The following is a 24413-nucleotide window of genomic DNA, read 5'->3' as shown; positions in this document are numbered from 1 at the left end:
GGCTTAGTGTCATTGTCATTCTTCGATGCTTTCTCTTGAAAAAGGATTTGCTGTTGGTGATTGCTTTTTTGAGGTAGGGTCTCATGTCGCCCAGGCTGTCCTCAAACTTAAAATATAGCAGAGGTTGGCTTTGAGCTCCTGATCTTCCTGCCTCCACCCCCAAGTGCTGAGATCACAGCTATGTGTCACCATGTCTGGCTTGGAAAAAAAATCTTCACGATTGCCTCAAAATAGGTTCTCTGAGTTGGGTGTGGTGGCACACACCTTTAATCCCAGCTCTCAGGGAGGCAGAGACAGGTGGATCTCTGTGAGTTCGAGGCCATCTCATCCTGGTCTACAAAGTGAGTCCAGGACAGCCAGGGCTACACAGAGAAACCCTGTCTTGAAAAACAATAACCAACCAACAAAACAAACAACAGACCAAAACTAGGCACTTTGTTTCCCAATGCTTATTTTGCTTTTCTTTGTAGCCTTACAGTTATAACTGGCTTTAATAACTAACCTATTAATTTACTAGAGGATGAAAGAATAAAAAGTCTTTATGTTAAAGACTTTGTCAACAAAGGAAAAAAATATGTATTCATTAGCAATGGCTGTCCCATTAGAAATGCTAGCCAGGAAATAAACCCATACACACACACTGAGAAATATCTCAGAGAATAAACACCAAGTATTAGCAACTATAAGACAGTTAGACAGCTGAGTGGGTGGATTGTTTTTGTTCCTTTTTGCTTGTCTGAATTTTCTATATTGAAGATATGTGGCTTTATAATTAAAAATAAAAGATAAATAAAAATAACACAGAAACTTCCTTTAGAAAAACATGCAAAAGAAGGCTTGCGTCAGCCCAGTTCTCTCGGTCGGTTCCTCCAAATGGATGTATGCTGGCAGCCTGCTGAGCTAAGATCCTGCTTCCTTTACTAAGCCCAATTCCTCAGCTGGAAAAAAGGAGAAAATATTAACACTAACTCTGTAAGAGTTGTTTCAAGGATCAAATGAGATTTTTTTTCTTATAAAAGCTGTTTCAGTAATTGGCAGTTCTTATTCTCGCATGCTCGTCATCACAGAGTAGGCTTGAAGTCTCTTAAAGAGGGATAATTGCTTTGCTGTGGGGTCTGTATAGACTTCCCTTTGCTGTGGGGTCTGTATAGGCTTCCCTTTGCTGTGGGGTCTGTATAGACTTCCCTTTGCTGTGGGGTCTGTATAGACTTCCCTTTGCTGTGGGGTCTGTATAGACTTCCCTTTGCTGTGGGGTCTGTATAGGCTTCTCCTTGCTGTGGGGTCTGTATATATTTCCTCTTGCTGTGGGGTCTGTATAGGCTTCTCCTTGCTGTGGGGTCTGTATATATTTCTCCTTGCTGTGGGGTCTGTATATATTTCCTCTTGCTGTGGGGTCTGTATAGACTTCCCTTTGCTGTGGGGTCTGTATATATTTCTCCTTGCTGTGGAGTCTGTATATATTTCCTCTTGCTGTGGGGTCTGTATAGACTTCCCTTTGCTGTGGGGTCTGTATATATTTCTCCTTGCTGTGGGGTCTGTATATATTTCCTCTTGCTGTGGGGTCTGTATAGGCTTCTCCTTGCTGTGGGGTCTGTATATATTTCCCCTGGCTGTAGGGTCTGTATATATTTCCTCTTGCTGTGGGGTCTGTATAGACTTCCCTTTGCTATGGGGTCTGTATATACTTCCCCTGGCTGTAGGGTCTGTATATATTTCCTCTTGCTGTGGGGTCTGTATAGACTTCCCTGTGTGCACATTTCACCACTAGCTTCCTCTTTGCCTCAGCTTAGACAACCACTGGCTTCGCACACCAGCCACTCTCCAGAGGCCCATCCTGCGGGCACAGAAATAGAGGCAGGGGGAAGAGGGAGTTGACTCTGTTTCTCTTCATCTGGGCAACTGACCTGTGCTGAAATTAATTAGTGGAAGATGTTGGAAGGAATGGTTTACCTTCAGAATCAACACTGGCAGAAGAAGAGTCTCTTCTCCAGACAGCCTTCCTGATTTCCTTTCTAGTGTCTTCTGGTGCGCCTGAGAGCAGACCTTGTCCTCCACTCTGTTTCCCTGACTGTGCACGGCAAAGGCCATCAGTGTGCTGTGAAACCTAGAGTTTACACTTGCTGTCTTTTCCCCTTCTCTGGGGCTCCATGGTGAGCTCAGTTCTAGTCTGGTTATGGAAGTCAAGGAGAATCAAACATCTCATCAAAGACTGTTCCCCTTGTCAGATCCCCAAAACAGCTAGCCCCACCCTGCCCTGATGCCTATTTTGACATCTATAATACTGTCCCTTTTCTAACAACTGGGATTTCATTACCTTCTTGGGGGCTCTAGTAAGTGACACCTGAACTGCAGCCCTGTCATGTACTAAGAGGCTCTTCAGTGTGAACTTCTGCCTTGGATCTAGCAACACTATTGGCTCCTGGAGGCGTAGCTGCTGAGTATCCCTTGCTGTTGGCAGGATGTGCCATTACACTGCTGCTTTCCTTGGTTTTAACTGGTCACACTGGATGATCACTTCTTCTATGATGCTTAACCCTTTGACTATGATTGGCCAGTATCTGCAGCTGACCTGTTTCCTTGGCACCTGGCCATCTCGGAGGACAGAGTACTCTTAAACCCAGTCAATAAGCAAATCATCTCAAGAATTTCTTTTGTTATTTATTCATTGATTAGTTTTAGGATTTAACATATCCTATGCATAGCAAGTCAGCAACCTTCCACTGAGCTACCCTCCCATCCTTTTCCTCTGCTTCCTCCTTCTTCTTTAAAATATTTTTATATTAAGATTGAGTTTTATTGAGTAACTCAGGCTGGTCTTGAACTTATACTTTTCCTGTTTCATATTCATGAGTAGCTGAGACTATTAGCCTACGCCACTAGGCCTCTTTCCCAAGCAGTCTTGAGAGAGGGCAGTGTGGCATTGGTGATTTAGCCTATACCTAACTAAAGTCCAGATGCAGTCCATCATCAGCCACCAACCATGCAAGAGGGACCACAGAGGCCAGCATTTTTTTTTTTTTAGCATTTTCTACGAACCAAACTCTCAACTGAATGCTTTCCATTTATTTTTATTTTTAAATAAATAAAATTTATTTTTAATTTTAAAACTCTTATCACTCTTCAGGGTATCACTATCATTTCAGAGGGAAACACACTGAAGCTTTGGAGAAATTATGTGACTCTAACAAGGTACAAGGTTAAAAATGTAACTTATGGAGGTGGTGGGACAAACACAGACAGACCAATTTGTGCTAAAACACAGAGATGAAGACTCAGGCTAAGTATTTTCCAAGTCCATTATTAAACAGACTAAGCTTCAGCAGAGAGCAGAGCCAGCTGTCTCTGGCTTACGCGCTTTAGGCAGAGAAGGGTGGGAGGTCATCGGACGACCCCAGATCCTAAGCCTTGTCAAGTTGGGCTAACTCACTCTTCTCTACCTCAGATTTCTTACCTGTAAATTTACATTAGAACACCTACTTCATGGAATGTTGTAAGGTTGACTTATCACTTAAAATTAAAACAAACAAACAAACAAATGTTAGAGTAAGTTCTGCGCCCCACCCAACCCTCCAGGTAAGGACCCTTAGAGCCAGTGTGCTCTGTCCACCCTGCCAACCATCCTATACACCTGGCCTCTCTGCAGCCATTGACACCAACATAGACATAAATTATATCCAGCAAAACTGTCAGGATAAAGAAAAACTTTTTATGATAAACATAGATTTAAGGGGAGCTAGAGAGATGACTCAGTGGTTAAGAACACTGACTGCTCTTCTAGAGGATCTGAGTTCAATTCTCAGCACCTACATGGTGGCTCACAACTGTCTTAACTCCAGTTCCTGGTGATCCCCCGACACCTTCACACAGACATGCATGCAGGGGAAACACCAATGTGCACAAAATAGGCGGGGATGGGGGGAGGGGATCAGATTTAAGGAATTTATGTTCACTAAGTCAGTTCTATAGAAGAGAAGGAATACTTTTACCCAGACTGAGGCCCAAAAGTCCTAAATAGCACACTAGGCAAGCAAGTTGAGAAGAAAGAAGGAATAAATAAACAGTTCTAAAACAAGAAATCAAACAGTGTCCAAGAAAACACCACCACAACAAAATAACTGGAATTAGTAAACAATGTTCAACAAAAACTCTCAATATTCATAGTCTCAATTCCTCAATAAGAAGATACAGACTAACAGACTAGATTAGAAAACAGGATCAGGCTTTTTTTTTGCTGCCTCTAGGAAACATCTCACTGTCAAGGACAGACACCACCACAGGGTAAGTGGGTGGGTGGGGAAAGTTTTCCCAGCCAGTGGAACTAAAAAACAAGCAAGCATAACTATTCTAAGATCTGATAAAATAGACTTCAAGCCAAAGCTAATCAAAAGAGCCAGAGAAGGAGATTTCATATTCATTAAAGGAAAAACCCACAAACAGGATATTATTAATTCTAAACATTGACACACTAAACACAGGGCACTCAATTTCATAAAAGAAACACCGCTACATCCAACACCACAAACTGGCCTCAACACCGGGTTAGGGCATGATTTCAACATCCCATGCTCATATAGACAGACTGTCTCATAAGAGGCAGGCTGTCCAGACAGAAACCAAACAGAGGAACTCTGGTGTTATATGTTATCATAAATCAAATGACTCTCACAGACATTTATGGAACATTCCACATAAACATTAAAGAATACACTTTCTGATGGGCATCGTGGCACATACCCTTAATGCCAGCACTCAGGAGGCAGAGGCAGGAGGATCTCTGCTCCAGGCCAGCCAGAGCTACACAGTATTTGAGACCCTATTTCAAACAAATAAACAAAATATACAAATGCACAACAAAAAAGTATGCTTTCTTTTTAGCTCATGGAACTTTCTCTAAAAATCAACCATGTATTAGGACACAAAAAGTTTAGGAAAATTTATCTGATCATAAAGGAATGAAATTGGATATGAATAACAGTACATATGGCAGAGAGTACACAAAACTCATGAAAACTAAATTTAAGACTAATCAGCAAAATTTTGAACAAGGGAGAAATCAGGAAGGAAATTCAAAAATTTCTAGCGTTGAATGAAACAGAAAACACAATATGTCAAAAGCTATAGGACACAGCAGTCACAGAGGAAAGTTTACAGCACTAAGTGTCTACATACAAAACAAAACCCCAAACCCTGGAGTGGTTTCATGTTAATATCTTAATCTGACCAAAACCAAACAAGACCCCAAAAGGATAGATGGGAAGAACAAACAAAATGCCAGAAAAATAGTCAAAATCAAGGCTGAAAATAACGAAATAGAGACAAAACAAAGCAGGAAACAAATGGCGGGGGGCGTGGGGGAGCAGGCAGAGAGGAGCAGAGAGACGCAGAGAGACTCAGATTAATAAGATCAGAGAAGGAAAGGGAAATATTACGACTGAGGCACTGAGATAACCATCAGAACCATATGGACATACTTTAAAAATCTATAGCCTCTAAAAGAAAAATAAAAAAAATTTCTACTAAACTGGACAATTTAAAAGAAATCACTGAATCCCTAGATACATATATCCTACACTAAAATTAAATCAGCGAAGTAAATAATTCAAATAGACAGCATAACAACCACGAGATAGAAGCAGTAATTAAAAATATCTTAGTTAAATAAAGTCTAGGACCATACGGATGCAGGGCAGAATTCTACCAGACTTTCACAGAAGAACTAACACAATACTTCTGAAAGCAGTGGTGTTGGGGGTGTTGAACAAGAAGGGCTCCCTTTGGCTAATATATTTGAATGCTTGGTTCCTGGTAGGTACACTGCTTTAGAAAGAAGTAAGGTGTGTGGCCTTGGAGAAGGTGCGGTGTTGCTGGAGGAGGTGTGTCACTGTGGGTTGGCTTTGAGGTTTCAAACGCCCATGCGAGGCCCAGATTCTTTCCCCTGCCTCCTGCTTGTGAATGAGATGTAAACTCCCGGCTGCCACTCCAGCGTCATACCTGCCCGCCTGCTGCCGTGCTCTGCACTCCCTGTCCTGAAGAGCATGGTCTCACCCTCGGAAATAATGAGCAAGCTCTTAATTTAAATCCTTTCTTTTATAAGCATCCTTGGTCATGCTGTCTCTTCACAGCAATAGAGAAGTAACTAAGAAATCTTGTTGTTGTTGTTGTTGGTTTTTTTTTAGGGGGGTTGGTTTTTGTTTTGTTTTGGTTTTTGGTTTTTCAAGACATGGTTTCTCTGTGTAGCCTTGGCTGTCCTGGGCTTCCTTTGTAGACCAGACTGGCCTTGAACTCACAGAAATCCACCAGCCTCTGCCTCCCGAGTGCTGGGATTAAAGGCGTCTGCCACCACCACCCAGCTAGTTTTGTGTTTTGTTTTGTTTTAAAGACAAGGTTTAAAGACAGCCTTGGCTGTCCTGGACTTGCTTTGTAGACCAGGCTGGCCTCGAACTCAGAGATCCACCTGCCTCTGCCTCCTTGAGTGCAGGGATTACAGATGTGGGTCGCCGTATTCAGTTTATCTTTTTGTTTTTAATGAAGCCAGTACTACTCTGATACCAAAATCAGACAAAGGCCCAATAAAAAAGTTATAGCAAAATGTCTCTAATGAACATAGATGCAAAATATCAACAAAATATGTGCAAGCCAAATACAAGGGCACATTCAAAAATTATCTACCGTGATCAAGTTGACTTCATCTCAGAGGTACAGGATGGTCAACATAAATGTAATCTACCATATAAACAGACTCAAGGACAAAACTACATGATCAGATGCAGAAAATGCCCTTGACAAAGTCCAACAATCTTCATGGTAAAAGTCCTATAGCATCTATAGGGACATAGACAGAGATAGGCCATATCTCAGCACAATAAAGGCAATACACAACATGTCCGTAGTCAACATAATGTTAAATGGATTCCCACTAAAATCAGGTTTAAGACAATGCCGTGCACCCTCTCTCTACCCATGCTCAATATAGTACTTGAAGTGTTAGCTAGAACAATAAGACAAGTGAAAGAAATTAAGGGGATAAAAATAGGGGAAAAAAGAAGCAAAAGTATTTTTATTTGCAGTTAACATGGGTCTATACATGAAGGACTAGAAAGACTCCACTAGAAAACTTTCCACAGCTGATAAGAACACCCATCAAAGTATCAGGAGATACAAATGACAGAGAGAAAGAAACCAGGGAAACAAACTCTTTTACAATAGCCTCAAAAATATCTTGGAATAAAGGTAACTAAGTAAGTAGATGACTTTTATAACAAAAGCTTGAAGACATTGAAGAAGATAACAGAAGAAGCTTCATCCTAACGGCTAATTTTTTTTATAGTGATATAAGGTACTTCTTACACCACTGTTTGTAAAAATAAGATATCAGTCTTACCCAGCTGGGAACACTGTAAGCTATAATAATGACTGTCCAGGCAACATGCACTACTACTACCATAGTGGCACAGATGTTACAGGAATAACCAACCACCCACACTTGGCATTGTGAATACGGTCAAGAACCTTCAGCTAGAGAGATCATTATACACTACAGGAGATACTATTATTATGATCACCACCACCTCCACCACCACCACCACCACCACCACCACCACTACCACCATTACTACCATCACCACCACTACCATCGCCATCATCTTCATTCTACTAAATGGGCAGGAAGCCTCACCCAAAGCTGCGAAGACGTTGGCATTTAACAGTTGCTGGGGGAGGGAGGGTGTGTTTTCTTTAAGGATGTGACCCCTGTTGGACTGACCAAGCTTCAAGGCAGGCCACACACCTAAGAATATTTAGGTAACACAAACTGAACTCTATGGATCTGTGGCTTTCTTTTATTTAAGAGAGAGAACATGAAATTGGGTGAATAGGGAGATAGTGGGATCTAGGAGGAGTTGGGGATGAAAATGATCAAAACACATTTTATTAAATTCTCAAAGAATAAAATATTATTTAAAATTAGAACAGTGTTCCTCACATAAAAAGTACTCAGGAGGGAGTTATTGGTTTTTTGTTTTGTTTTGTTTTGTTTGACCATCCCAACAATTAAAAAAACAAAACAAAACTGGCAACTATCAAACAGAGTACATTGGATCTGATGAGCTTCCCTAATTAAAAATTAGGCTACTAAATATAGGATACTAAATCAGCACACAGTACAGTCTCTAATTTACTTTTTGTTTTGGCCTTTAAGATTGTTTTTGTTTTTTGTGAGACAGAGTTTCTCTGTGTAGCCTTGGCTGTTCTAGACTCACTTTGTAGACCAGGCTGGCCTCGAACTCACAGAGATCTTCCTACCTCTGCCTCCTGAGTGCTGGGATTACAGTTGTGTGCTACTGTACCTGGCTTAAGATTGTTTTTAACAGGGGTCACACCCTTAAAGAAAGCATACCTTCCCTCTCCAGCAGCTATCAAATGCCAACATTTTCTCAGAGTTGGGTGGGGCTTCCTGCCCACTTACCCGCCTCCTCTCATGATGACATTTTGTTTGGCCTGAGCTTGTGCAGGTGGTACAAATCCCATCACCTCAGCACTAGGCGGGTGAGAGAAGGAGGAAAATTGTGAGTCCAAGTGCAGCCTGGACCACACAGTGGAACCCTGAAAAAAAATCAAGCTCCCCTATTTCAACTAATAGAGTGAGGTAGCTAAAACCCTCTCTGGAAAAACCACAGCCACGGCGCAGGGCTAAGCCAATGGGCTTAGTAAGAATTGTGTTTTCTCTTCTCAGAAGTACTTTCCTATAGAGCCTTAGCATAAATATTTTTTAATTTAAATAAAAGTTCAAAGAAATCATACTTATTCAAAATTCAACCCAAATGACTTTGTTTGTTTGTTTGTTCGTTTTCAAAGAGTCAAATTCTGTCTAGGCTGAGATCATCTTACTGAAGACTCACTTATTCTTTCAGGTCCCACCTATACTGTATGTTCTAGGGCTAGGATCTGATAGCAGTCATAAAGAGTCACAGGATTCAGAAGGTTGAGAACCACTGCTCTAAGGCATGGTAAGCGCGAGAAAACTCCAGGAGAGCAGGACTACAGGGCTGGAAGGAGGGAACAAGGGAAGGTAAGAGGCAAAGCCAGACAAAGCGTGAAAGAGCATAGGTTGATGAGGTTTTAACCGGTTATTCTAGGTTTATTTATTTTGTTTTGTGTGTATGAATGTTTTGTCTGTATGTGCCTGCATGTTTTGGTGCCTGAAGGAGTCAGAAGGGGGCTTCAGATCCCCTGGATCTAGAGTGAGGGATGACTGAGCATCACCACGCGGATGAGGGGAATCGAACTCCAGGATCCTCCACAGGAGTAACAGCTACTTGTGACTACTAACGCATCTCTCCATGTCTGGCTGATAGGTTTTAAAACAGCAAGTTCTTGGATTCAGTTTTGATGGGAAATCATCTCTGGTCTCTATAACTCGTGGAGTAAGAGCAGCACGGCGAGCGGTGTACTTGTAGAAACGAGTTGTAACAGTGTGTGGGGAACAGACTTACAGGTGACTTTCAGAGAAAACAGAAGGATGTGGCAGTGATCTTGGCAAGGAGTAAGACCCTTAGCTAAGGCAGGGCAATGTGGATGGACGGAACGGGACTCATTAAGGAGGTGGAAATAATAAGCCGTTTGCAATGACCCCAGTGAGGGATGAGAGGAGGGAAAGAGCCGAGAATGACACCCAGGGCTCTGGACTGAGTAACTGGGCAAGGGGTGCTCCCCACTACTATGGTAATATAAGAGTAAGTGGGTGCGTGTATGTGGGTGCCTGGGAAGGGGGAAAGGGAGATGATAAAATAGATACATGGAGTTTCGTCTTGAGAAATCAAAATAGAAAAAGAAAACACCAATGAATATCTGCATGTAGATCTCAGGGTACGATTAGAGATGCAAGAAGGATTTGCGAGCCAACGGAGGATGAACCTAGACTATGGAGCATCCAGGGCACCTGCATGAAAAATAGGTCTGAGGAGCTGGGGGCTGTAGGGAAGGATGTAAGAAGTACTATGCTGAAAAGCAAAAGAAGAGCAGGAGGCCATCACACAAGGCTTGGTGGGAGAGACCTTGAAAGGCAGGTATGCTTGATGGGGCCAAATATTAAGAAAGGCCAATTCTAATTATCTGTATAGCGTCTTTCAGATTTAGCAACAAAAATGGCCTGTTGGAGACTTCAACAAGATTAATGTCGGTGGCCAGGGGCGGGGGCCACAAACCTAACAGCAGGGTCAAAGGGAATCTAGGATCTGGGGAAGTGGAGATGGCAAACTTGAGCTACGAGAAGGAGAAAGAACCATTGGCAGAAGGCATTTTTGATAGATTTTATTTTTATTTGTTTCTAACTGGGGACACTCTGGGGGGGACATTTAGTCCATAGGTAAATGAGGTTGCCTCTACTGGAAAACCAGCGACAAGGTGCCCACTACTGCATAACGTTTCTTTCTTTTTTGGGGGGGGGTTTCGAGACAGGGTTTCTCTGTGTAGCCTTGGCTGTCCTGGACTCACTTTGTAGACCAGGCTGGCCTCGAACACACAGCGATCCGCCTGCCTCTGCCTCTCGGGTTTTGGATAACACATCACAAAGGGCGAGCCATGGTTGGAAAGTATACAAAAGTAGGCCAGGTTTAACTTCACTTACCTTTCGTTCTTATCTTCTCCACAGGAGACCTCGTCTATCAAATGATCTATCTCCACTTTCCACAAGCCAATAGCACACGCACAATAATTACTATTGTGTAGCGATGACCAAAACAACTGCAAGCAGGACTAAGTCAGGAAGGATTTCTTCTGCTCACGGTTTCAGAGGGTTTAGTCTGAGCTTAGGAAAAGCATCCTGGTGGGGGAATGTGGTAGAAGGCATTCACCTCAAAATGCCCAGGAACTAGAGTAACAGAAACAGGAAGGACTCAGGGACAAAACGCTCCCCAAGGGCCTCTTCTTCCTAGTGACCTACTTCCTCTAGCAAGGTCCCACCTCCCAAAGCTTCCAGAACTTTCCCAAATGCACCATTAGCTCAGGACCTAGGCTTAAATACATGAGCCCACAGGAGACATTTCCTATTCAAATTATAACATTATTTACTGGGTGTATCTGGTTGCTTTAACTTCACAATCCTGGCATTTTTCAGAACTAGGTATAATATGCTATATGCGATCTAAACAGCCAAGGTATAGAAAAAATATCTTATTTCTGATGTAAAGATTCTATTTTAGTTTATATTATCTTTCAAAAGCCTTTACCACGCTTCTGTGCTCCAAAAATAAAATCTGAGGCCTTGTACCTAGAGGTCAAGTTTCTTGGGAGTCAGGACATCATATAATGTTTGAGCTCTTAAGGAAATATATAATTATTTACTTTCTATCATACAAAATTATTTGCTCTTAACAACTTAACTGATGTGTGTGTGTACGTATATGTATATGTGTATGTGTGTATGCACATGTGTGTGCTAGAATCATGTCACACAATTTCCAGGGGAATCTGGAAAATTAAAGACTGCCATCACCACCATCATTCCCTCTAGACCTAGACTGCATTCCCGCTGCCTTCATCCGATGGAACAGACTGTGGCTTCTGTGTATGGACTTCTTGTGTTGTTCCATTATTTCTTCATATTTCCTACTACCCTCGGGCTATAGATTTTATGAAGACACAGTCTATATGGCACTCCCTGGTACAGCCTCACCCCTACTATTAGGACAGATTTAAAAAAAAAATAAACAAACAAAACCAAGACACTCCCACTAAGGCCACTGGGAAAGTTGACACATTTGTCTCCTTGTGTCAGAAGCTTAAGCGTGCTACTCGTTGCATATGCCATATGTTGAGTTTTAGAAAAATAATATAAATACAGTTTGAAGTTTTGATTGTTGGGCTTTCTTTTGCTTTTAACCTAAGCCGATCTAAGGGTATTTTCTTCCTAGTGCTTCTCTCTGTCCTGCCTGTGTGGAGCCCGAGGCATTTCTGACATTGGCTTTACTGGGATTGTTTTCCCTCCCACTTCAAATTCATTTAAATCCCCCCACGCAGATCAGCAGGTTCTCTCACAACTGGTATCCCTTCCTGTCTTCACAAGGCACACACTCTGCTCCTTGCAGGGGTGCTCCGTGCTCGCTCTGTGGACACAGTCCAGAAAAGGTTGTAAAACACTCTACACACAGACAGCCATTTGCTCCTCAAAGCCCCCCTTCTTTGCTGGTCTCCACATCACATGGAAAGAGAGATAAAAACACCACCAGTGCTTAGGAGTCTTTCTGTTTGCCAAAGGCATTAGGAACACAGCCCCAGGCTCTTCTGAATGTGCAGGAAGAAAAAATGGCAGGGGGAGGGGGAGGTATAGTTCACGGGCTTGATGAGGGATGTGTGTGAGTTTTCTATAATATATTCAATAGAGGCTCCTACCCCAATTATTGACTTATTTGACATCAAAGATAAACAAAATGACCTGCGTAACTCTTCATTGGGTGTTATCTACACATAAAACAGGTTCCTTCTCCATCCGCTCAAGCTTATAACGTCTCCCTGGTGTCCACAGAAGAGACATCCTGAATCCATCGGAAATGTCACAGAAAATCCGAAGGGCAAGACTGCCCTTCTTCAGCCTGCGTCACATCCTTCCACTTGCCAACTTCATGACATTAATTTCCATGCACTTTCTTGGCTTTTCTTCTTCAGAACTTTTTTTCATCTGCCTAAAAACCTTTCATCCTTGCAAAGGAGCCAGAGTGTGAAAAGGCATCTATTTAGGTGCTCCCACCTTTGCCGTCTGCCTTCGTTTGGAGCTGCTATAAATGGCCAACATCTCGGGCTGAGGAGAAGATGCAACTGTGCCAAAGGTCATGGCGCCACCCTTGGCAGCCATGTTTCCTGGATCACCAGATGAAGCGGTGCTATTCCTAGCTTTCACCCACAGTTCTCTTTGAGAACTGCAAAAAGGGAGAAGGCTTTTTTTTTTCCTCTCTGAAGATTAAACTTTTAGGAGGGTTGAATATGCTTGCTATGTTATAGAACTGGTATGTCTCAGTGCTCAACACTGAGGCTTCAGGGTACGTGGATATTAATGATGGCTGATGGCCAGTTTCCAGGGCATAGGCTTCTAACCCCATGCACAACCCTGGCTGACTTGCCTTTAGCACTGCAAGCTCAGTGGTGACACCTTTGAAAATCTGGTCATCAAAGACACTGCTCCTTCCATTTTCACACACTTTATTTTCATCCCAAATACAGAATGGATTTTAAAATTTATTCTATTCATGCTTAAGATTAAGAAATACAGGGCATCATATAGCAAAACAACTAAAAGGAGATTTAGTTGACTGAATTACTTCATTGTGCCCGTGTTTTATTATTATTTTCTTAAACTGTCCATTTTTTTCCAAAATGTTACACTAATGCTACTTAAGTATGCTTGGCTGCTCAAATGTGATTTGGTGCATTGAGGCTTTAGGTAATGTATATTCAAATGTAAATGCTTCTAATTTGGGCTTATAGAAAAATCTTGCCTTTCACATAATGAGACCGTCTGTAAAGCAGACCACTCACAGGGCAGAACAGCTGCTCTCTAAATACTGGCATTTGAGAGCTTTCCAGCCACAAAGCAGTATCTCAAGACACTATAGCTACATCCCAATCTGTTACCTGGAAGCCACAGACACATCTATCTCCTCACAATCACACCACTAAGTGCAACAACTCATCTTTTACTTGTTTGCTATCCCAATGACAACGTGCCTCAAGAATAGAAATGTCTCTTAAAACCTGCTTTATCCTATGGCTGGGCCATTTGCTGGGTTGAGTTTTTGAGAGTCTTTAGCAGGATTGGGTAGGGCGGGGTAGGGGTGGGGAGGGCATTCCCACCAGCGTCAGGGTGTCAGGTCTTCTATAGGAGCACAGCAACCTAAGTGTCTGTGGACACAGATCTCCTGGAGTGTCCCTGCATTGGTCCTCACTACCTGCACTTGGAATGCTCCCTACCTCGGCCCCTCTTGCAGGCCCTAGGCACTGCTGCACTTCTCTGTGGCTTAACTGCTAGGTACCTTGTTCAAACAGCACCATCTGCAGGATGAACTGAGGACTCCTAAACACTGTTTTTGCCTTCAAATAGTTCTAATTTCTTTAAAATGTATTCAAGAGCTATAAGGTACAAAAGTTCAACATTCAAGTCCGGATAATGGATCACCGCGTCGATTCTTCATAGAATTTACAACTGTCTGTCTGAACAGTTGCCTTAACTCTCTTTCCCTCAGGGTGACCAATCAGACACTTCCACTATCCCACAGTAAGGATGCATTTGTTCAGGGTTTGTCATTTTCTTTGCTTGACTACTTGCTCCTGCCTTCGGAAGACCAAACTTCTGGGAACCACATCAGATATAGTAGCTCTCTCTTCCTGACATGACTAAAAACAACTAAAGAAAAAAAAAACTCTGAATATGGAGACCGAGTGCTTAGACACTCCTCATGTCGGCCTTGCACCAAAGCCTCCTAAGGCGGTGAGGTTGAAAGACGGATGGTCCTATAGGGTACTGCTTATAAGTGACCCCAGTTTGCTAGTCTACAACATGTGTGGCACCTTTCTGGACCATCCTTACCATACCAACACCAGGTAACATGGAACAAGGGCTGTGGCTTTCTGACATGGTTCTCTCTATCACTGTCCAGGAATTTCCTGTGTTGGCACACACCTGTAACACCAGCACTCAGGAGACACAAACAGGAGGGCAAGTTCGAGGCTGACCTGGACTGCTTGTGAGTTCCAGCTCATCCTTGCTTGCATAAGAGAGATTCTAACTATTTTTTTTTAAAGGGCTTTTACACTTTTTGTTTAGATCACTTCCTTCCAACAGCCCTCACCTAAATGAGACCAGAAACAAAAGCAAAAGAATAAAGCTCTCCTGCTGGAATTGCTCTGTCCTCATCCCCTGGGCCCCATGCCCCATAGAGAAAAGACAGTCTCAGGTAGGTAGCTACTGACAGCCCTTTTGCTCTTCCTGTGGTCTGATTTTCTTATATAAACCATCAATTAAAGAATGCTAAGCAGATTAAATTGTTCACAATGGGGGTGGGACAAAGGAAGAGGTCTGATTAATTTCAAACTACAACTTCCACCTTTTACTGGTCCTTCACCGAACCTCATGACCTTTGCTTAGGCCACCTTGCTCTTCTTTACAGAGGACATACTCTTAAGCCATTTGGAAGTTAGAACTCCCTTCTGCTTTTTTAAAAAAATATGTAGTCTAACCAGAAAGGTCATGCAGGAAAATATGAATTACTCATTCGCAGGGTTAGAGAAAAACTGCAATGGTTGCCGGGCAGGATGGTACTGCTGCATCCCGCCCATTTCCCATTCTTTCTTCCCGTCATGCATACTGTGTATGCCAATGGACACTCAGAAGTGAATTTTATACCCAGCTCCTATACACAGTAAAGATGGAGCCAGGATACAAAGCTGTCTCCAGAGCTTGATATAATCTGCACAACCCCACCAGAGCACTGATAAGCAAAGTGACGTGGCCACATTAGAGAACCTTCTGAGCCTATTTGTTGTCTTCTAGAAAACAAAGTTGACATTATCTATCCACAGCTCAAAATGTGCCCACTCTTTCTTTAGTATGGATTTAAGTTGGTGGCCTCTTCTGATAGGTAGAATGCATTGTTCCACATGTAGGGGGCATCAGGCATTGGTGGCGCTGTGGTCAGGGTTGTGGCAGACACTGACTTATTAGAACGTAACAACACACAAAAGCCAATAGGCCCCATCGCAGCCTACAAACCGAGACTGGAAATGCCTTTGAGGCCATAGACCTTTACAGAGCAAGGAAAGTTGAGCTGGGTCAGGGCTGAGGGTGGCTTTGGTGACATCTTTCCAGAAAAAGGAAGGGCTGGACTATAGGACAGGAGCAGTGAAACTATGGGATGGCTCTACTCTAAGAGACCACCCTGAAACAACAGTTCTACTCTCTGTGGAAGAGTGGTTCTCAACCTGTGGTGACAACTTCTTTAAGGGTCATAAATTAGACACCCTGTATATCAGATATTTATATTACAATTAATAAAATGGCAAAATTAGTTATGACGTAGTAATGAAATAATTTTATGGTTGGGGGCAACCACAATGTGAGGAACTATATTAACAGGTCATGGCATTAGGAGGGTTGAGAACCACTGCTGTAGAGGGATGTCCATGGTCTCCCCCATCCCTGTGTCCTAACAGATTTCAGAGATACCCAGAGCATCTGGCCACCAAGATGATTTTGGATCGGGGTTGTGTCTTGTTCATCAGAGCCCATACACCACCCATGTCCACACAATGCTGACCATGCACAGTCTGTCCTGCAGAGCGTCTTCATATAACTATAAAGATTTAGAAAAAACATGACGAACCATGGGGAGTGGCTCATGAGCCCTCATCTGGGTTGAGCCGCTCCTGACAGCTGATGGCTTCTGGGGAAGAGGGCCAGGCTTTCTGTAAAGGTGTGGCCTGGTGGGTAGAGCATGCTCCAGTGGATGTCCCCATACCCATGTGCGTATGGGCAGCACACACTGGACTCAGTGGGTTTCTATTTGTATTTTTTTAATAAGGGACATGCAGTTGGGAGTCAGTGGAGGGGTAGAGACTGGGTCTGGGAGGAGTAGAGGGTGACTATGACCAAAATACATTGATTGCATGGACAAAATTCTAAAAAAAAAAAAAAAACCAAAAGATTACATTTAAAAATCATGGTAAAATATACACAACATGAAACCGTTTTTGCAATCTCAAGCGTAAAGTTCCGTGCAGCCATCACAACCGTGTATTGCAGTGCAAAACCAAAACTTTGTGACACAGTAACACCCTCACTTTCCTACTCCCTGACAACCACCACTCTCCTCAGTCTTCATTTGTTCCACCTTCTGATGAATGTGACTATGTGCTGTTCTTTGGGCTATTGGGGATAATGCTTCTGGGAATATGGGGCTACATATACCCTTATTTCACTACTCTGGGAATATACACAAATTGTTGATTCTTGCTATAAATCTACTTTAGAATTTTCGAGGAATCTGCATATTTTTCTATAGTAGTGCATCATTTTATATCCCTGTCACCAAAGCAAGTTTCTCATATGTGGCTTTTCCTACCACTTCCTATTGCTTGAGTGCAGATAATTTTGAACAGGGCTTTCCATCTCTTCTATGACCACGTTCTTTCTTTCTCCCTACCCACTCGTATTTTTAAGGTCCCTTAGAGACACAGTAATGCTCCATAGCTCTTCTGTCCTCATTTGGTCCTTGGTGGGTCCTCTTTTTGAATCTACAGGGGGCTGGTTGCCTTCCATGATGAGGGCTCAGGCTCTGCACAATGCTCAGGGTAGCATCTACATTAAAGGCTACCTGCACGTGGGATCACAGCCAGCTCTGGATAAAGCCGTGATGAGACAAGACCTCGCTTTGTCAACCTCAGTACTTCAGCACACTGACCCCTCTGTCCCATTTAGACATCCTCCCTAATCCTACTTTCCATTGCAACTGATCATACCTTCATCATCATCACCATCATCACCACCACCATCATCATCATCATCATCATGAACAACAACAACAACAACAACACCCAGCTGTGCAGCAATATTTCATCTTAAAGATGAAAGGTTTCAGGTTCTATTTGCAAAATATCCTAACAGACAAATAAAACTGAGTCAGGTAGTTTTAACGGTAGACAAATAACCAGCCACTCAAACCATATCATTCCCTAAATTAGAAAACACTGCTCTTTTTGAATGTGTGTGCTCAGTTAAAAAAACTGAATATTGAGTAAATTTTAAACTAAAGATGAAAGTGACCCTAGAAATACTCTTGGGGCCTATCTGTAGGTACAGGGCTGACAGGCAGGTCTTGGATGGCGCACAGCTTCGCAAGCAGTGCTGGGGTAGCTTTTAGCTCCCACTTATCAGGAGTAACAGTCAAAAGCAAGGACCTTGGGCTGGTAATGGATCGAATAACATCACCCTCCTGCAAATACGGCCTATAAACAAGACACATTTTTAGGTTATAATGGTAGGAAGATTCTCTAAGGTCATGAACTTGAGGTCTACTGGCTACTCACCCAGTGGCTGGGCATCCAAGGCTTTCATATTAGGCGAGACGATACATCAGCAGATACAGACTATCAACCAACACCAATACCAAAGCCTCATCTGGTTTCGCACGCACGCACGCACAGTATCTCACCTGAGCTACTTCTTCAAAGTCATCGTGCCTCTTCTGTAGTGCCCGTGCTCGGTGCAGGGACTTCCCAACCCCAGTGTGCTTGCTGAGAAAGGCCTCGCCGTGATTTTCGATCCAGTCCAGCACCTGGCCAGAGAAGAAAGGCAGAAACAGTGACTCCCTCAGAAGGAAGGACATGTGGCACCACGCACAGCTGCTTTAATCCTACTCACTACCCGTGTGCCCGTGGGAGCAGTAGATAGGACAGTCAGATAGAACTGTCCAATCCATTGTGTGAGCACAAGTCACTGGCAATGGAATAATTCCACCCCCAACTAAATTCAACCCAGCCCTTCTGATCTCTAGAACAGCTTCCCGTTATGTTTGTTTGCTTGTTTGTTTATATTTTTAAAGCCTTAGTCATGTCATTATTTCATTTATTATTTGTTGATATTGCTTTTACTATTTGGGTGCTGAGGATTGAATTCAGGGTTTCCCACATGCCAATTCATTTCGCCCCCTCAATGAGCAATACAGGCTACCAGACACAGGTGACCGTCCTTGTGTCTTCTACCCAATCAAGTAAAGTCAGCCACACCTGGCAGGAAATGAGCTAACAACAGTGAGGTAGGATTCGGCCACTGGTCCTTCACTCCACCATAAAATGTCAACCACACTAGTACCAGTCACAGGGACCCGGCCTTATTGTACCCAGGTGGTTCCTCTGAGTCTTCCACCGCCCTACCCCCCACCCCCACCAGGTACTCAACATAGATGATCACAAAGCTAAAAGCCTCCTTTGCCTCCTTGCTGCGTCTCTCCAACCAACCAATCAGCTAAGGTCTCTGCATCCTAAGGCTGACAATGTTTATCTTGCCGGGAAAATAGTAGAGACTCCATGTTCTTACAGGCTTAAAGATTGAGCGATTTAGCCTAACGGCGGTTTTCCTCAGTGTGTAAGCTAAGAGCAGCAGTGGTTATGGCAGTAGAGGGAAGAGTGCAATGTAAGGTGAGAAATAAACATTTCTCCTAAGGGATACTTGGGAAGGTGTATAGAGACCACGAAATGCAGAGGGAACCAAAGCTTAAAAAAACATTTACATCTCTCAGCTGGCCTCACAAACATGAACATGTCCTGGGGGAAAAGGAGGCAGCACATCTCCCGGTCTCTGAGACACTGATGCTGGTTCCAGTTAAGTCAGCGTGACAGTACAGACAGACATGCCTGTGATGTTCCTGCCACCACGCTGCCAGGCCCATCCTCCATCTTGCTTCTATGATACAGGCTACTGACTAAACACCAGTCAGAATGTCTAAGATAAAAAAATCAAGTGACAGCACATGCTGGCGAGGGTGGGAGGGAAACACTCCTTCGTTGCTGGTGGGAGTGCAGACTTGTACAACCACTTTAGAAATCAATCTGGCAGTTTCTCAGAAAACTAGGAATAATTCTACCCCAAGACTCTGGTATACCACTCCTGGGCATATACCCGAAGGATGATGCTCCACCATATCACAAGGACACTTATTCAATTATGTTCATAGCAGCTTTCTTTGTAGTAGTCAGAAAATTGGAAACAACCCAGATGCCCTTCAACCAAAGAATGGATAAAGAAAATGTGGTGCATTTACACAATGGAATACTCAGCTATTAAAAACAAGGAAACCATGAAATTTGCAGGCAAATGGATGGAACTAGAAAAGATGATCCTGAGGGCGGTAACCCACTCTCAGAAAGACACATATGGTATGTACTCTCTTATAAGTGGTTATTAGCCATATAGTGCAGAATAATCCTACTACAACCCACAGATCCAAAGAACCTCAGTAACAAGGAGGACCCAAGGGAGGATGTTTGAATCCCACTCAGAAGGGGAAACAGAATAAACAGTGGAAACGGATAGAGAGAAGCAACTGTGTGGGAGAGGGTGTGGGGAGGGGAACAAGGGTGGACATCAGATGTGAGAAAAGCAGGGGTGAGAGGGCTGGGGGAGAGAAGGGAAATAGAGGGGGGCATCTCTGGGACAAGCTGGAGACCTGTGGCAAGGCAGGCTCCTGGGAGTACACTGAACTGGGGTGACTCTAGCTGAGATTCCTAGCAGCAGGGGACATAGAGACTGAAGTGGCTACCTCACAGCCAGGCAGAACTTCCAGCGGAGGAAGGGGGACACATATCCACCCACAAACCTTTGACCTAAAATTTACCCTGCCAACAAGATATGCAGGGATAAAGATAGGGCAGAGATTGAGGGAAAGGCCAACCAATGACTGGCCCAACCTGAGAGCCAACCCCTGACACTATTAATGATACTCTGCTATGCTTAGAGACAGGAGCCTCCACATAACCGTTCTCTGAGAGGCTCCATCCAGAAGAGGATTGAGACAGATGCTGAGACCCACAGCCAAGCATTAGGCATTAGGCAGGGCTTGGGGAAGTCTTGTGGAAGAAGCAGCAGAAGAATAGAAGGAACTGGAAGCAACAAGAACTCCACAAGAAGAGCAACAGAGTCAACTAATCGAGGCCCACGGGGGTTCACAGAGACTGACGCACCAACCAAAGAGCACGCGTGGGCTGGACCTAGCACCCCTGACGCATACGTAACTGATGGGCAGCTTGGTTTTCATGTGGGTCCCCTAACGAGTGGAGCAGGGGCCGTTCTCTGACGTGGACTCTGTTGCCTGCTTTTAGATCACTTGTCCCTAGCTGGGCTGCTTTGTCTGGCCTCAGGGGAAGAGGATGTGCTTAGCTCTGATATGACTGGATGTGCCTGGGTGGGTTGGTATGGGATGGGGGGAGAGGGGTTTGGAGGGGGGAGGGACTACCCTTTTTTGAAGAGACCACTGGAGAAGGGGATAAGGGGTAGAGGGTGGGACTGGGAGAAGCGGGGGAGCTTTGTTCAGGTTGTAAAGTGAATAAAGATATAAATTTAATTAATAAAAAAGTCGCCAGCTTTAAGAAAACCCTTTCTAAACCATAACTGGCCGAAGAGGAACGCTTTCTACCTACTAGATCATACACAGTTCCCTCTTTTTATTCCATGGGGGTGATTCTGAAATTTTTAAGCCGTTTTAAAAGAGCAATTTGTTTCCTTTTAAAGTAATTCTGTTTTACTTAAAACAGAAATTCACTTTCAGTTAGGGGCACTTAGTTTACTTAATTAACTCTGCCATTGTTACTTAAAAAAAAATCTATCTATTTCATATTTAAGAGGCTTTTATTCCGTTTAACATAACTTCAATTATTCTGTGATGTTATGTTGAGAACACTCAGTACAGCTTCTGCCAGAGATCCGAAGCTGTCAGAAATACCTGCAACCCGGATAAGCATTCAAGGACAATGTGGAATCAATTTAGCAAATAAAAAGTAAATGATTTAGCAAATGAATAAAATTACTTTATACACACACACACACACACACACAGAGAGAGAGAGAGAGAGAGAGAGAGAGAGAGAGAGAGAGAGAGAGAGAGAGAGAGAGAGAAAGTACTTAGGGGCACATGCATACAACCAATATATAATGTGCTGTTTAAAGTGATGATTTCTGATCATTTTGTTTCAGGTGACTCAGCTGGAGCCTTTACCCTCTGACACACACACTCACACACACACACACACACACACACACACACACACACACACCCCAGCCCACAGACTCTCTTGATCCTGATTCAAGGCCTTCCTGTAAGCCAGTTCTTCAGGCATGCCTGCACAGCTGGGCTATGTGCTTCTCGGTAGACAGGAGCAGTATTGACAGTTACACCACACACCGACATTTCACATGCAGCTGTGGAATCCTGGATACCCTCTGGTGAGTTGGTTAATGCGAGCTAGGCCTCAGAATCTGATGATCAATGAGTGAAGAAGACTCTCTAGCTAAACCCTGGGTCCCATCAGAGTATAACCAGGCTTCAAAGCATCCCGTGTATGTGCCTCCATGTTTGGTCTCTCTCATCTATAACATTATACTTAAAATACTCCATGATGAAGAAATTAGGAAAACTACACCCTTCACGTTAGCCACAAGCAAAATAAAATATTTAGGAGTTACTCTAACTAGGCAAGTGAAGGACTTGTTTGAAAAAAAATTCAAAACCCTGAAGAAAGAGATTGAAGATGACATCAGAAGATGAAATGATCTTCCTTGCTTGTGGATCGGGAGAATTAACATAGTAAAAATGGCCATCTTACCAAAAGCAATTTACAGATTCAATGCAATTCCTATCAAAATACCTATACATTTTAAAAAAGACATTGAAAGTTCAATTCTGAACTTCATATGGAAAAACAAAAAACTCAGAATAGCTAAAACAATCTTGTACAATAAAAGATCCTCCAGAGGAATCTCTATACCTGATCTCAAGCTGTACTATAAAGCAATAGTAATTAAAACAGCATGGTACTAGCACAGCAACAGGCTGGTTGATCAGTGGAATCGAATCGAAGACCCAGAGATGAATCCACACACATTTGGTCACTTGATTTTTGACAAAGAAGCCAAATCTATTCAATGGAAACAAGATAGCATCTTCAACAAATGGTGCTGGGCTAACTGGATGTCTATGTGTAAAAAAAGCAACTGGACCCATATTTGTCACCATGCACAAAACTCAAATCCAAGTGGATCAAAGACATCAACATAAAACCAGAAACACTAAGTCAGTTAGAAGAAAAAGTGGGGAAGAGCCTGGAACACATTGGCACAGAAGACAACTTCCTGAACAGAACACCAACAGCCCAGGCCTTAAGGTCAACAATTAATAAATGGGACCTCATGAGGCTGAGAAGCTTCTGTAAGGCAGGAGATACTGTCAAAAGAACAAAGCGACAGCCTACAAACTGGGAAAAGATCTTTACCAACCCTACATCTGACAAAGGTCTAATATCCAAAATATATAAAGAACTCAAGAAATTAAATACCACCAAACCAAATAACCCAATTGAGAAATGGGGCTCAGAACTAAACAGAGAATTCTCAACAGAGGAATATCGAATGTCTGAGAAACACTTAAAGAAATGCTCAGCCTCCTTAGTCATCAGGGAAATGCAAATAAAAACAACTCTGAGATTCCATTTTACACCTATCAGAATGGCAAAGATAAAAAATTCAGTGACACCACATGCTGGTGAGATGTGGAGAGAGAGGAACACTCCTTCATTGCTGGTGGGAATGCAAACTAGTACAGCCACTTTGGAAATCTATCTGACACTATGCCAGAAAATTGGGAATAGGGCTTCCTCAAGACCTACCTATCTATTCTACTCCTTGGAATATACCCAGAAGATGCTCCAGCACACAACAAAAAGATTTGTTCAAGCATGTTCATAGCAGCCTTATTCATAATAGCCAGAACATGGAAACAGCCTATATGTCCCTCAGTAGAAGAATGGATAAAGAAACTGTGGTACATATACACTATGGAATACTACTCAGCTATTAAAAACAAGGAATTCCCGAAATTTGTGGACAAATGGATTGAACTAGAAATGATCATAATGAGTGAGTTAACCCAGAAGCAGAAAGACTCAAATGGTATATACTCACTTATATCCGGACACTAGCCCAAGGGGCATGTCCCATGAATGTCTTCACTTATTAGGAAAGTAGGACAGAGGGGACTCTAGGTGAGAGAAACATGGGAGAATGGGGAAATAGAAGGATCCAGAGGGTCCTAGAAACCTACAAGAAGAACATTATGATAGGCGGATCTGGGCCCAGGGGTCATGCTCAAACTAGGGCACCAGCCAAGGACAATACATGCAGTAAACTTCGAACCCCTACCCAGATCTAGCCAATGGACAGGACATTCTCCACAGTTGAGTGGAGAGTGGGGTCTGACTTTCACACGAGCTCTGGTGCCCCATATTTGACCATGTCCCCTGGATGGGGAGGCCTGGTGGCACTCAGAAGAAGGATAGCAGGCTACCAAGAAGAGACTTGATACCCTATGAGCATATACAGGGGGAGGAAGTCCCCCTCAGTCACAGTCATAGGGGAGGGTAGTAAGGGGAAAATGGAAGGGAGGGAGGAACAAGAGGATGCAAGGGATGGGATAACAACTGAGATGTAATATGAATAAATTAATAAAATATATTTAAAAAATAAAACAAAATACTCCATGATGAATTACAGTCAAGGTGGTGTAGGATGAGAGCTTTTGAGGTGCTATTTAAGCATTTCTAGCAGTGGAGATGTAGTCTTTTTGTTTTTAATCCTAAGAGTCCTTGAGTAAGCCAGGTATGGT

At 43.1% G+C, this 24413-nt stretch overlaps 1 protein-coding gene across 32 annotated transcripts in view; it reads right to left on the bottom strand.

Annotated features, from left to right (window-relative positions):
* The window catches only part of KALRN (kalirin RhoGEF kinase), a gene marked incomplete at its 3' end in the record, with an annotated part of 605161 nt that overhangs the window by 308919 nt on the left and 271829 nt on the right, over window positions 1–24413 (bottom strand). For all 32 annotated transcript variants that reach the window (XM_084802077.1, XM_084802084.1, XM_084802076.1 and 29 more), the window contains exon 10: window positions 18195–18317. In XM_084802077.1, coding sequence (XP_084658203.1) covers window positions 18195–18317 — 123 coding nt within the window. The remainder of the gene's footprint in view (window positions 1–18194; window positions 18318–24413) is intronic.

Source organism: Acomys minous (assembly GCF_964271855.1).
Source record: "Acomys minous genome assembly, chromosome: 11".
In the NCBI taxonomy this organism is placed as follows: Eukaryota; Metazoa; Chordata; class Mammalia; order Rodentia; family Muridae; genus Acomys; species Acomys minous.
This window is presented reverse-complemented; position numbering and strand designations above follow the sequence as displayed.